A 12,054-nucleotide genomic window follows, 5' to 3' on the forward strand; every position below is an offset into this window, starting at 1 on the left:
CTCCATGTTATGCCGGGGTCCTACCACTAACATCAATAATACTTTGTTCGAACTTCGCGTGTTCCATATACATCGACTCCCAATATGCATACTTCAATATCCTTCGCGCTCCTATCCCTATTCTCCCTGGCTACTTCCCAAGTCCATGAACCCACTGAGTTGCGTTTAATGCACCGTGTTGTGCACCCCGACCTTCCTGTGACACCGTGGGCTGAGCTCGGAATTGTCACCGTCCCATCCTTTGAATCCATTTCACCCACTGGTTCACATGCCTCAATATCACTGGCAGAGTCATTACGGGACGACCTTGCCGAATTCGCAGAAGCGGTGAATCCTAATATGCAGGGCGCAATGTACCACGTCGCGATCGAGCTTCCAGAACTGGAAGGGTCAGTGTCAAGTACCAAGGCGGTGGGTCGTGTTTTACATTGGTTCATAAGTTGGAAGGACTGAAAGGCCTCTCATACAGTGTCTACTTCCTTCCTCCACAGATGCAAATATAGTCATACATTTCTCTGCGAAGGGAGAACCGTATGCAATCGATTATGCCGTGTCGCCTGTACCTCGAGACGGAATATGCCCTGCAACTAGCACGGGGAGCTACCCAGCACATACTAACACGAGTGTAGTGCTCAAATCGCCACGGATGGCACCTCTGTATGTGTTTCATTGTATTCTTAAAACTTGTCTGATCTGTTTGTAGACCTGAGCTGCGAATCCCACCTCCGCTCACGCCTGAAGGCGAGCCAGTAGTGCCTATTCCTGAAAAAAGTTTCGTGCAAAAGTATTGGATATACATGGTTGTTGTTCTTGGGGCACTGCGTGAGTTTTGTTATTTTCTTTCGTGTTTTTCTTTCTCGCGGTGTGAAGCACTGCACTATCAACTCAATCATATTTTCCTTTGTCGCGGAGTGCGTACTGACTGCATTGTTCGCCCAGTGATTTCTGGGCCTGCCGATGACTCTCCTAGCGGGGATAAAGGAGGGAAGTAGCACGATATAAATTGTTATACTAGGTACAAGATCAAAATGCAAGCACTATCACTCCCAGATTGGTGACCATAGACCGAGTTTCCAATGGCACGGTTATAAGGAAAAAGTGGTCTCTTTGACGGTGCTCGCCCGCAAGCGATATGAAAAATGAACATATAGACGAGGCAGGCCTGGTGCCTATTATGGACATGGATGGTCCGTGCACTCTGAAGTAAATGTATATAAACGAGGTGATTTTGGACTGAAAACCTCATACTTACCTTGATGGCATAAGCTCCTTCATATCCCTGGGTTTGTGGGCTGTGGGGACCCTTCATAGCACGGCGACCATGTCCATACAGAGGGTAACTACGGTTTGTGTGTGCTCCGGCACATGCACCGTCTCAATATTTTCCAGTCCTGCCACGGCCACTCTGGCTGGGCAGGCCTTACTTTTTGCTCTTCCACCCTCCTAACCCTAACCCTACACATTTCCAAAATGAGAAGTGACATCGTCATAAGGTCTTTGGTGTAGACTCCGATTCAAAAGATTCTACTACAAGACATGTCACATTGTTTTTCAGCCTGGAATGTCAAATGTCGATTTACTCTTCAGGAGCACGATCTGGCGCAATCTCGGATAATATTGTTATGCTCCATGTGCTAAGGCACTCAGGCTATCACACGATATACCTTGTGATTACGGGCACTCAGGTCACGTCCCTTCGTTCTGCTCGTCCACCATGGGCCCCATAATCCGACCCGCCACCAAGGGTGACCAGCCTGCCCTCTCCAACATTTGCTTGCTCACCGCCAACGCGGGCACATCATCCAAGGACTTACACTCCCATCCAGCACTCCCAGGCCTGATTTACTCCCTTCCCTACGTGCACCTTGAATCAACCTGGGGCTTCGTGCTTGAGGACGATGGAGAAGTCGTGGGGTACACTCTCGGCGCATTCGATACGCGCAAATTCGAGGAGAGTGCAGACGCGGACTGGTGGCCCTTACTCAAAGCGCGTTACGGGCCCCTGCTACAAAATCCTGACGCAGCGCTCACAGCTGCGGATAGGATCTATATCAACACGATCATGACAATTCCCAGAGCAAGTGATGCACAGATGGCATTCGCACCTGCGCACCTGCACATCGACATCCTGCCGAGCTATCAGCGGCAGGGATGGGGGCGGAAATTGATTGGACGGGCGATGGCGAATTTGAAAGAAAATGGGATAAAGAGTGTTTGGTTGGGCATGGATCCGAAGAATAAGGAGGCGGCGGCGTTTTATGGGCGATTGGGTTTCAAGAAGGTGGATGGAGCGCAGGAGGGCATCATGGGTATCACGGTGCAACAATGGGAGGAGTACGCTGTTTAAGTTGCAATTGCGAATAAAGAACGGGTTCTTGATGATGCTGGGGCACTCCTCGTCAAACATTCCAATTGTGAAACACTGGCAGCTGGACCAGATGCGGTGAGCTGGATGCCAGGAGTTCAAAGTGCTGGCGCTGATTGCGTCCCGTCGTTGATTGATCGAAGAAACAGCCTAGCACTATGTGCTCACTAGTGCAAATATTATGTTCATTGTGTCCAGTGAGCATACTACTGACACCAGGACTCACTTTACGTGTCAGCCAGTTCCATACCTGTTCTCGATGCTCACAGTGCCTATCGTAAGTCACGGATTTGATCGTGATGAGTCCCTGTGCTTCGTGTAGTTATTCGAGAGACGTGAGTACCTGTCCGTGCTCGTTGCTCATTCATCTGACGAGAGGTTTTGTCTGCAGGTGCGAATTGCGCACGAAATTCACTGTGCACACCCAACCACTTGTATCGTCCGTACCGTAAGTTTGTTCAGTTCAATTTTGCGTTCGGCTCAATTTAAAATCTGGCTGGACAAGACTGTAATTTCTCCAGTCTTGATGACTCGTGACTACTGGTCTAAACTGAAATAACCCAGATACCGCCTCCCATCCCATGTTTCAGACAAGTCTATATCACCCATCCACATTTCCCTCCGCGCCGAACCGTATCCCTTCGTCTTCCCCCTCAGTGACGCTATCAGCTTTCTTGCAGTTCTTGCCTCGAAAGCTAGACTTTCGTCGTCTTCGAGCAAGTTTAACGATAGCATGTCATATAACCCGTATCTTGATGAGGAATCTGGCCGTTATCCACCACTGTCCTCCACAAATGTGCTCCAGCGACGTCAAGTACAAAGGCAGTCACTAAATCCTTCTTTTGAACAGCAGCAAGCGCGTTCCTCTATCAGCGCTGGTCGTCGCAGTTCACGTATTCCCAACTCCTCTTCATTCAACTCGAGTCCGCGCTTCGTTGAACATACTTTCCCTGAGCCTCAGATCCCAGAACCCACAGTTCCTCCGTCCGGGGTGCCTGGTGCATCAATTCCGGATTTCACCGACCCATTCTCAGCTCAGACCCATCACCGAGCGTCGCGAAGCAGGCGCCCGACGCTCCCAGCTTACGAGACTGCAGTCGCCCCTCACCAAAGATTTTCTGGATACGCTCACGATCCAGAGTCTGCGTTGCGTACGGATGGTGAGGATCATAGATACTCACTGTCGTCTTATCAGCACCCCTATGACATCCCTCCACCGCGAAACGCATATATCGGGGACTATGATGGGCGGCATGTCGACTTTCGGGACAGTGAGGGGACTTTGACGGATATCGAGGCACAGACCGCGAACGGAAAGGATAAGGATGACGAGGCGTATGATGACGTCAAGCTGGATGACGAGGAGGAGGACGCGGATGGTGCCGATGAGGACGACATTGACTATTGCGACGTGAACGACAGGGACGGAAGAAGACGTGGCCTGTTCTCTAACCTCATCGATCTGTACGGAGTCGATGCTGAGGGCGAGAACGTTCCATTCCAACGCCGTCGTTTTTCTAATCTCGACGATGACTATGATGAAGAAATGGGCGGCGGACCCATGCGAAGACAGAACTCGGATAATTCCCAGAATTCGCAGTTGCTGGACCCGGATGATCCTACTATTACTGGTGTCAGGAAGAAGTGTCTTGACGACTATGATGACGAGAAGCGAACGGCACTGCGGCAGATGGACTATCGCAGGCGTAGAAAGGAGAAACAGAAGATCAAGATCGAGTTCAACGTGACTTGTATGTCTTCCTTTCTATCTGGAACTGGAGCTCAATACGATATTCTAGCCATTATTCACCGTCACAACTTCCTGCTCAAGCTCGCAAAAGCGCTGATGACATTCGGTGCGCCATCTCACCGCATCGAGTCCCAGCTCCTTGCAGCGGCACGCATCCTCGAGGTCGACGCCGAGTTCATTCATCTACCGAGCGTTATCATCTGTTCCTTCGGCGATAACGACACGATGACGTCGGAAACCCACTTCATCAAGTCCGGTGGGGGTCTTTCATTGGGTAGCCTGCACAAGGTTCATATCATCTATCGCGCTGTGGTACACGACGAAGTCAGCGCGCGCAAGGCGACGGAGCAACTTGACGACCTGTTGTCAGCGAAGCCGTTGTACCCGTGGTGGTTCAGGTGCATCTTGAGTTTCTTGTTATCGCTGTTGATCTGTCCGCTGGCTTTCGGGGGCTCATTCATCGATATGGGGATCGCCGGCGCTGGCGCCTTTGTATTGTGCTTCCTGCAACTCAAGGTTGCCGCGAAGAGCGCCATGTATGCGAACGTCTTTGAGTAAGATCTCTTGACATTGACATTTTCGTCGTGATGCTCACTTTCTATTAGGATTACAACGGCGATGCTGGTATCCTTCACAGCACGAGGACTCAGTAGTATCAGAAGCCAGATCTTTTGTTACACGGCCGTTTCCTCTTCTGCGATTATCGGCATTCTTCCAGGTTATTTGATCCGTAAGTGCCTCTTCTTGAGTTGTTTCTCCCGCCGACCTTTTCCCAGTAAGTAGTTCCTTGGAGTTGGCCTCTAAAAACATCGTCTGCGGTAGCGTCAAGATGGTATACGCCCTCATCTATACCCTCTTCCTGGGGTTCGGTCTGCAGATCGGGTCGGACCTATACCTCCTCTTCGATCCAACCGCACGGCACCACCTCACCACGCTCGCCGCTGACATCTCTACGAGCGCTACCATCGTCGGCACATTCGCGGCGGACAACTCCACGAGTGGCAACTCATCGCTCTCCTCAGGATTAGGGCCCGTCTATGGCACCTTCACCTTCACGAACAACACGAATGTGATGCAGACAGACATCATCGACGGATGTTATCGCCCTAAACACTTCGGCTGGTACCTCCAGCCCTTTCCCTTCTGGACACAGTTCCTCATCGTCCCGCTGTTCAGTATTCTATCGTCCCTCGCAAATCTGCAACCATGGCGGAGCAGGCAACTTCCAGTGATGGTGGTCATCTCGTGCGCGAGTTATGCAAGCAACAAAGTCGCGAACCACTATATCTTTAATCGGAGCGATATCGTGAGCGCTATCGGGGCTTTCACTGTGGGTTTGCTGGGGAATGTCTATTCGAGGAAGATGGGTGGAACGGCGTTTACGAGTATGGTCACGGGTGTGCTGTTCCTTGTGCCAGTAAGTGCTCCTTTTTGCTGGGTTTGTTGAAGCTCAATTATGGTCAATTTTATAGTCCGGTCTGTCGCAGGCGGGAGGGATAACGGCAGATGGAAGCGGTGTGGACATTGGAAGTGCAATGATAGCCGTCACGATCGGTATCACGGTCGGGTTGTTCATGTCCCAAGCGCTCGTGTACATGTTCGGGTCGAGGAAGAATGCTGCAGTTTTCTCGTTCTGAGCTCTCGTCTCAGTAGGACCTTACGATACTGCTCATTGCTGTAGTACATTTTGTTTTGCGTGGCACTCTGCGCGCGCTCTCTTAAAATTATGGTGATACATCTTCGGTATCCTTCTTAATCAACATACACCCCCCTGACGCATCTAGAACATGACAGCTGGCGAGTTCTCCACATTCTCGATGGACGTCTTGTGTCCGACAAGCGTCCTGATGTTGTTAACACCATACCTATATCAAGAGCTTCAGTTTCATGTCCAATAAATGCACAAGTGCATAAAGCAGGAGTGTGGTGTGGAATGATACAGGGAAGAGAGAGAAAAATACTCACCGAATCATAGTTGGTCGTTCGAGCCCAATTCCCCACCCGTGTACACGCACATCAGGTGGGAAGCCCATGGGTGCAAGCATTTCAGGGCGGAACATGCCACTGTTTCCGATCTCGACCCATTTTTCCAGGAGGGGGTGCCAGGCGAAGATCTCAAGAGAAGGCTAGAGTTGACAAGTTCCAAGTCAGTACCGGGATTATTCTCAATACTGGAGGCTTGAATGCGGAGATGACAATGTGCGTAGAGAATCTGGGTGGACGACATGAAGGCGCACCTCTGTGTACGGATTATAGGCAGGTTTGAACCTCAGATTCTTCATTCCCATCTTCCTGAAGAAAGTCCGCATGAAACCTATGCATACGAAGAGTTATTAGCGATAGTGACAAGATAGATCGAAGGAAAATACGATAGACGGGGAATATGACGGGCATCCAACGCAGAAAAGGCTTGTAACCCACCAATCAAATCCGCAAGTGTTAGGTTCCGATCTGCTACAACACCCTCAACTTGGTGGAATTCCGCAAGATGAGTAGCATCCATTGTCTCATTACGGAACACGCGGTCAATGCTGAAGAGTTTTGCTGGTCTGAACCCATCATCACTCGGATTTGCAGCTCCAGATTGCGATTTTGCAGAAAGGTCGCCGTCGATATCTTCGCCTCGACACTTGGCTGCGAGCTTGTACAGCATTGCAGCGGACGAGGCAGTTGTGTGCGTGCGCAAGAGGAGCTTATGCGACTCCTCATGCGACCAGGGCGTGCGATAACCGACACTTCCGTATCCGCCGTGCTCATGCACACGTGCGACGCGGTCATAGTAAGCGGATGGTGGAGGGAGGGACGTCGAGGGATCTATAAGGCAAGAATAAGATTTTTAATAAGTTGGTGAGGTAAGAGCAGCAAGCACATACCAGAGAGATAGAAGGTATCTTGGAGTTCGCGTGCAGGATGCAGCTGGGGAACAAAAAGGGCATCGAAGCACCAGAATCCAGACTCGACGAAAGTTCCCGTAGGCATTTCTTCAAAACTGCGCATCCGTGATCAGCATCAAGTATCTCAGAATATATTGTGCAAAATAAAAAAAGAAGAATAAAAAATCTGTGATACCACAGCATCATTGCACTATAAAATAATTACGCACCCCATTTCTAAGAAAATGCTACGGATCTCCTCGCGGACTTTAAGGATAGGGTGAAGAGCGCCGCCGGACGTGGGTACCCCGTCTGCGTCAAAGTTATATTTTTTGAAGGTGGAATTTTTCCAAGAGCCGCTAGGGGTTAGAGAAATATAAGCTTTAACACCGCTGCATTAGAACACGAAACCCACGAAGTGAGCATATCAACGGTCAAATCAGTCTCTGGTTTTGCAATCGAAGTACTGAAATTGGTGCCCTTATGCACGGTGAACCACTGGCCCTTTCTTTGTTATCATCAGGCTAAATGATTTACGTTGGAGGAATATGAGGAACCTTTGTATGATCAACTTGCGTTTTCGCAGTTCAGCGAGTGCCTTTTCACCTGCCACGAGTGTTCCCGACGACTCTACCTCGCGCAGCTCAATCTGTGTCGTATCTGTAATATTAGACACCTACCAGCATATCAATCGCACAGTCAAGGAAAATGTCAGCACGAATTACGCACCGCCTTGACGAAACCATTCCCCTCCTTCACAATCCAACCACTCTTAAACGCGCGTCCCTGTCCGACTTTTGCAGCCTCATCTCCCACTGCTTTCTTGAGATCCTGCGCGCCGAGAGGGGCACTACCACGTTCAGGGAGGGCAGCCCAGACGCGAGCTTCGTGCGAGCCCTCACGCACGATCTGGACGCCCTCGGGTGTAAGCACATGTGATGAAACTTCATGTGTTTCGTACGTTATCATCTGCACGTTCATTCAATATGAGATCATGAGAAAAATGAAAGCAGACTAGCCTCCCGGCTGAGTAGCGAGTTCAGAGCACCAAGGATTGTGATCTGTGCATCATGGCCGGACGCTAGGCTGGATTGGCCAGGGATTTTTAATGCACGGGTATCTGGTAAAGTGGACTGGGCATCAAGAGAGTCCAGGATTAACTGCTGCAGCTGTTCTGCCATCGTCGATGTTCGCGTTAGCTGTTAGATCAAATCTATCGAGTCAAATGAATATGTAATCACGTGCCTACGCCGACTTTGTATCCCCGCTTCGATGAGCAGTGTATGGCAGCAAGCATGGGACGCTGCCCAGCCCCGCCTCCACTCTATACAAGATGCTCTTGCGTCCCCAGAATTTCCTAGACCGAACCCTCGCATTATTCGTGTCGGACAGCTAGACGCTGAGCTCCTCGATGCTGAACTTGTTCACATACTTACAGAACCGGTGTCGAAGGCTCTTGCGACCGTCAACGTACGCTTTCTGCGTGGCAATATGTCGTTTGCTGATGAAAGGAACAGGCATCCATGAAAGCTCGGCTTGAGCCTGAACTTGCATTGCTCGTCCAGCTCGTGCTTTATCGCTTCTCTGTGTGGAGTTCTGGTGCAAGCTATGGCGCAATGCTGCAGGGCCTGCGGTATTCCGTGCCAAGTTCCAGCTTGGGTTCAAGCTGTGAGTGAATATATATCTCGCAATTCTCGACGTCTTCATGTTATGCCGCAGCCAGGCCCCCACGACGATTACTAATAATGCATGGTGCACTCACTATCCTCGTTCCCTACTTCCGCAACCGACTCAATGCATATGCGCTCTCGCGTGCATGGCCAGATGCTCCTGCCTCTGATACCCGTCGCCGCGCTTGGAGTGCCTTGACGAGTCTCGAATCCGCACATGGTGCACTCAGTCTGCTCAACTTCGTCGCATTTCTATGGAATGGGAGGTACGTTTCCGCAGTGTATGCCATTGCTGACGAACTGTTAACACAGTATGTTGCAGATACAGGACAATTGTCGATAGACTCCTGGCAATGAGGCTTGAGCCTTCACAAGCTCTTCTCAAACGCGATGTTAGTTACGAGTTTATGAATCGCCAGATGGTCTGGCACGCATTTACAGTACGCCGTTCCTCTATTTGCCTTCATTGCAGACTCATCCCGCTATAGGAATTCCTTCTCTTCCTCCTCCCGCTCGTCAATTCTCGCTCCGTGGCACGAAGGCTCACATCAGCCCTTTCGTCTATTCTCCCTGCTCCCTCCCGTTCACAAAAAATACGCACACCGAAACGTGGAAAGTATTATGCCCTCCCGCCAGACCAGTGCGCAATCTGTGCTGAGAACGCTGCCCTGAACGTGAATCTTAGTGATGCTGCTGGCGCGTTGGCATCGTACACTCCGGCATTCCCTGCATCATCAAACAATGATGCTGGTGAGAATAATATTGAGGAAGACGGAGAACCTCCATATCCGATAACAACACCGTATCTTGCTTCTTGTGGACATATTTATTGTTATGCTTGTCTAGCTGAGCGCATGCTCCGCGCCGCAGATGATGGTTCATGCGGTTGGACGTGTCTGCGATGCGCGGAGGAAGTGAGGAGTGCGGACAGATACAGATTGGAGGGTGAACACGGAAATCTAAGGCGAAGTTCCGTGTTGAGTGGGGCCGAAAGCGAGGGCGTGGGTGAGGGAGAGAGAGAGAGGAGTGATGCAGGAAGCAGTCAGGGGGATGAGGGGAGTGAATTCGAATTCAGCAGCGAGTTCGGGAGTGGGACAGGCAGCTTGGGGAGCTATACTTTTACGGGGAGTGAGGCTTGAGGCCTCGCTGCAATGCTACAATACCATGGCATGCTCATCTTACATATATTTAAGGTTTGAGCACATCTTGGCAAAACCGAAAGCCATTTCTTAGATCCATCACCCAGGTGGTCGCTTGAAGTATGCACCGGGAAAAAAAATTGTCCGTGGTATGTCCCAGGGAGGATTCGAACTTCCGGCTTCGCAGATTATGTTTCCACAATGCGATGATTTAACCACTAATCGACAAGGACCGAAGTCCAGACAGCTAAGTTGAATTCATGACCTGACTTCTTGCGTCTAGGTTGCGCCTATGGTGCAGTTCACTTATGCACCGCTACTTTTGTGCAAAATTTCTAGTGTCGTGAGAAAAAGTCCCAGGAACTTTCTGTCTTGTAAAAATGCTTAGATTGATGATAGGAATAAATTCTCAAGAGCGATTGTTCATTGGATGAAATCTGAGTGAGATAAAATTTCAGCCATGGCTCGAATTGGCGGTGAGCCTAAGATACCTGCAAAATTGGGGCAAAACAAGTCAAAAAGTCCCAAATCCCATCATGTTTATGCTACATTAATGCAATAAGTACTGAATCCTAAATATACGAGCTTTCGAGCAAATTTTCGTGTCTTCAGTCCAGTCACCCCTTGAAGTGCACACTCTGTCAGCTTCCTATACACTCGAGAAAATTGTTAGCTAGCCAGTTCAGCCTCTGTGACAACTCCATGTTCTAGATACTTGAATTTAATCTGTACATTCACCCATCTATTCCAACAAGACTTGAGTTTTGAACCAAAATTGAACAGTAACTCAAGTACACTTCTATTTGGACTAGGGTTAGGGTTGGGTTGGGTCGCCCTTCAATTTGGCGGTTGCCCCAAAGTAGCGGCACATAAGTGAACTGCACCATACAAAAAAGAAATGTCTGTACTTTGAAGTGGCGTTAGATTTCGAGCATTTGGAATAAAATAACGATAAATTATTGGTATCGATACATTCTCGAGAACACTGGAAGCAGCGGTCCGTAGATGTCTTGCAACGAGGACCAGCCTCCAAAACATTCCCACTTACAGCTCTTTCTTTTTCCCGAACATCTTTGCCAAATCCATAGTGCTCTCGGGCTTAGTGGCCGTAAATTCCCACTCTCGCAATCTGCGGCCCGCCCTCACACTCTCGAATACCCACTCAGGTCGCACCACATGTGCAGGATTGCGCTTTGACACGAGGTGTTTGTGAGTTTTTGAACCTGAGAGTTGTTGCGACGTGAGAATATGCGTTGCGCCGCTAGGGGAAAGCCTGTGGTAAATTGGTGTGAGATTAAAAGTTTTGCAAGAGAGATAGGGCTTACAAGGTGATCCCACCAGCGCCAGCAACTATCCGCTTCATCTCTATGTCGGTTGTTCCTGCAAGGTAGCCACCGATATAGACGCGCACACCACTTAGCACACCTCTTTTCCCTTCTGTTTCGTCTCTTTTCACTGGGTGTAAGTCGCGTGCATTTTCGTGCTTCTGGACCTCTAGCTTCATAGAGCGCTCGTCAAGGTACCCTCGGCGATGCCCGCCACCACGCCTGTCGGAGCGCTGGTGGCCTGATGCAGCCGAAACAACGTGATCTGTACTGAGATATTAAAAACGGGAATGCGAAATGCAATAACAAAGGAGGGGGATAACGCACCTGAACGTTCATATATATTAGAATGAGTAATTGGGTTTGACTCGTCCGCAAGGGTGTTCAGCAAGTGCTTCGTAATTTTACAAGCAGAGGGTTTAGAGGCACCGTCTTGTTTGAGAGGGCCCAGGAGTCTGCCACACGTTCAGTAAAAATTCCTGGATACAATTTGAAAGATACGCACTGGCGCAAGCGCGCCTTATCTTTTGCCACAGCCTCTGGGTAGTTTGACTTCGAGATTACATCTGCATCAGGGAAATTCTTGTTAGTTTTCGGTTTTGAAGTAGGGTATGGAGTAAATCGCGATGAGTTTGTACATAGAGAGGAGCGCGCAGGCTTGATTACAGTTACAAACTTGTCCATCGTAGTTAGTGGTATGGTTCGTGTTTCAGGAGGTTTTGTTCTATTTTAATCACGCGTCTGTCGCCTGGTCATGTGATTTCTGAGTAACGCGTCAAAAATCTGCTGGCTTACCCACATTATTCCGGGTCAAGACGTGCTGTGCTATCTTATAATCTTCATGTCCGTCGCTTGCTGATGCTAATCTCTTATCGTTTCACTTTCCTATCTATTGCTGTGCATACCAAGAGACTAAAGCTTTCTCCTTTTCA

At 49.6% G+C, this 12,054-nt stretch overlaps 6 protein-coding genes and 1 non-coding gene across 7 annotated transcripts; 4 read left to right on the forward strand and 3 right to left on the reverse strand.

Annotated features, from left to right (window-relative positions):
* The first annotated feature begins 21 nt into the window (after positions 1-21).
* DEU56DRAFT_765943 (uncharacterized protein) lies at positions 22-1,059 on the forward strand. The gene is made up of 4 exons (XM_041351057.1): positions 22-411; positions 470-657; positions 704-822; positions 940-1,059. Exons 1-4 carry the CDS (start codon positions 85-87, stop codon positions 990-992), a joined length of 687 nt encoding a protein of 228 aa, XP_041215161.1. The 5' UTR covers positions 22-84; the 3' UTR covers positions 993-1,059.
* Positions 1,060-1,249: 190 nt separating this feature from the next.
* DEU56DRAFT_846279 (acyl-CoA N-acyltransferase) lies at positions 1,250-2,813 on the forward strand. The gene is made up of 2 exons (XM_041355135.1): positions 1,250-2,700; positions 2,757-2,813. Exon 1 carries the CDS (start codon positions 1,715-1,717, stop codon positions 2,345-2,347), a length of 633 nt encoding a protein of 210 aa, XP_041215162.1. The 5' UTR covers positions 1,250-1,714; the 3' UTR covers positions 2,348-2,700; positions 2,757-2,813.
* A 1,113-nt stretch (positions 2,814-3,926) lies between these two features.
* On the forward strand, positions 3,927-5,752 carry DEU56DRAFT_723493 (DUF1212-domain-containing protein; the record flags this gene model as incomplete). The annotated part of the gene is made up of 5 exons (XM_041347775.1): positions 3,927-4,116; positions 4,165-4,669; positions 4,721-4,845; positions 4,892-5,532; positions 5,588-5,752. 5 exons carry the CDS (start codon positions 3,927-3,929, stop codon positions 5,750-5,752), a joined length of 1,626 nt encoding a protein of 541 aa, XP_041215163.1.
* On the reverse strand, positions 5,729-8,169 carry DEU56DRAFT_936845 (tRNA synthetases class II core domain (F)-domain-containing protein; the record flags this gene model as incomplete). Its single annotated transcript, XM_041358822.1, has 10 exons — positions 5,729-5,980; positions 6,081-6,241; positions 6,353-6,429; positions 6,537-6,929; positions 6,989-7,104; positions 7,219-7,347; positions 7,404-7,496; positions 7,546-7,664; positions 7,718-7,932; positions 8,004-8,169. 10 exons carry the CDS (start codon positions 8,167-8,169, stop codon positions 5,896-5,898), a joined length of 1,554 nt encoding a protein of 517 aa, XP_041215164.1. The 3' UTR covers positions 5,729-5,895.
* A 51-nt stretch (positions 8,170-8,220) lies between these two features.
* DEU56DRAFT_765962 (Pex12 amino terminal region-domain-containing protein) lies at positions 8,221-9,929 on the forward strand. The gene is made up of 5 exons (XM_041351058.1): positions 8,221-8,458; positions 8,506-8,656; positions 8,708-8,924; positions 8,981-9,098; positions 9,147-9,929. Exons 1-5 carry the CDS (start codon positions 8,261-8,263, stop codon positions 9,795-9,797), a joined length of 1,335 nt encoding a protein of 444 aa, XP_041215165.1. The 5' UTR covers positions 8,221-8,260; the 3' UTR covers positions 9,798-9,929.
* A 20-nt stretch (positions 9,930-9,949) lies between these two features.
* On the reverse strand, positions 9,950-10,030 carry DEU56DRAFT_t16. Its single transcript has one exon. It is a non-coding gene; the product is annotated as a tRNA-His (tRNA).
* Positions 10,031-10,758: 728 nt separating this feature from the next.
* DEU56DRAFT_765963 (uncharacterized protein) lies at positions 10,759-11,830 on the reverse strand. Its single transcript, XM_041351059.1, has 4 exons — positions 11,628-11,830; positions 11,450-11,577; positions 11,123-11,387; positions 10,759-11,070 (listed from the first exon to the last, which is right to left on the reverse strand). Exons 1-4 carry the CDS (start codon positions 11,804-11,806, stop codon positions 10,842-10,844), a joined length of 801 nt encoding a protein of 266 aa, XP_041215166.1. The 5' UTR covers positions 11,807-11,830; the 3' UTR covers positions 10,759-10,841.
* Positions 11,831-12,054: the final 224 nt, after the last annotated feature.

The sequence above is a fragment of the Suillus clintonianus genome (genome assembly GCF_016758775.1).
Source record: "Suillus clintonianus strain FC179 chromosome Unknown DEU56scaffold_2, whole genome shotgun sequence".
NCBI classification, from domain to species: Eukaryota; Fungi; Basidiomycota; class Agaricomycetes; order Boletales; family Suillaceae; genus Suillus; species Suillus clintonianus.

Excerpts from the sequence above, each read along its gene's own strand:
- DEU56DRAFT_765962 (XM_041351058.1), top strand. The coding sequence starts at position 8,261 with ATGAGCAGTGTATGGCAGCAAGCATGGGACGCTGCCCAGCCCCGCCTC. Across the intron at positions 8,459-8,505 it reads AGGCTCTTGCGACCGTCAAC|GCATCCATGAAAGCTCGGCT; the intron begins GTACGCTTTCTG and ends TGAAAGGAACAG. Across the intron at positions 8,925-8,980 it reads GCATTTCTATGGAATGGGAG|ATACAGGACAATTGTCGATA; the intron begins GTACGTTTCCGC and ends AGTATGTTGCAG.
- DEU56DRAFT_765963 (XM_041351059.1), bottom strand. The coding sequence starts at position 11,806 with ATGGACAAGTTTGTAACTGTAATCAAGCCTGCGCGCTCCTCTCTATGT. Across the intron at positions 11,388-11,449 it reads TAATATATATGAACGTTCAG|ATCACGTTGTTTCGGCTGCA; the intron begins GTGCGTTATCCC and ends ATCTCAGTACAG. Across the intron at positions 11,071-11,122 it reads GGCGCTGGTGGGATCACCTT|GCTTTCCCCTAGCGGCGCAA; the intron begins GTAAGCCCTATC and ends AATTTACCACAG.
- DEU56DRAFT_765943 (XM_041351057.1), top strand. The coding sequence starts at position 85 with ATGCATACTTCAATATCCTTCGCGCTCCTATCCCTATTCTCCCTGGCT. Across the intron at positions 658-703 it reads TCGCCACGGATGGCACCTCT|ACCTGAGCTGCGAATCCCAC; the intron begins GTATGTGTTTCA and ends ATCTGTTTGTAG. Across the intron at positions 823-939 it reads TGTTGTTCTTGGGGCACTGC|TGATTTCTGGGCCTGCCGAT; the intron begins GTGAGTTTTGTT and ends TTGTTCGCCCAG.
- DEU56DRAFT_846279 (XM_041355135.1), top strand. The coding sequence starts at position 1,715 with ATGGGCCCCATAATCCGACCCGCCACCAAGGGTGACCAGCCTGCCCTC.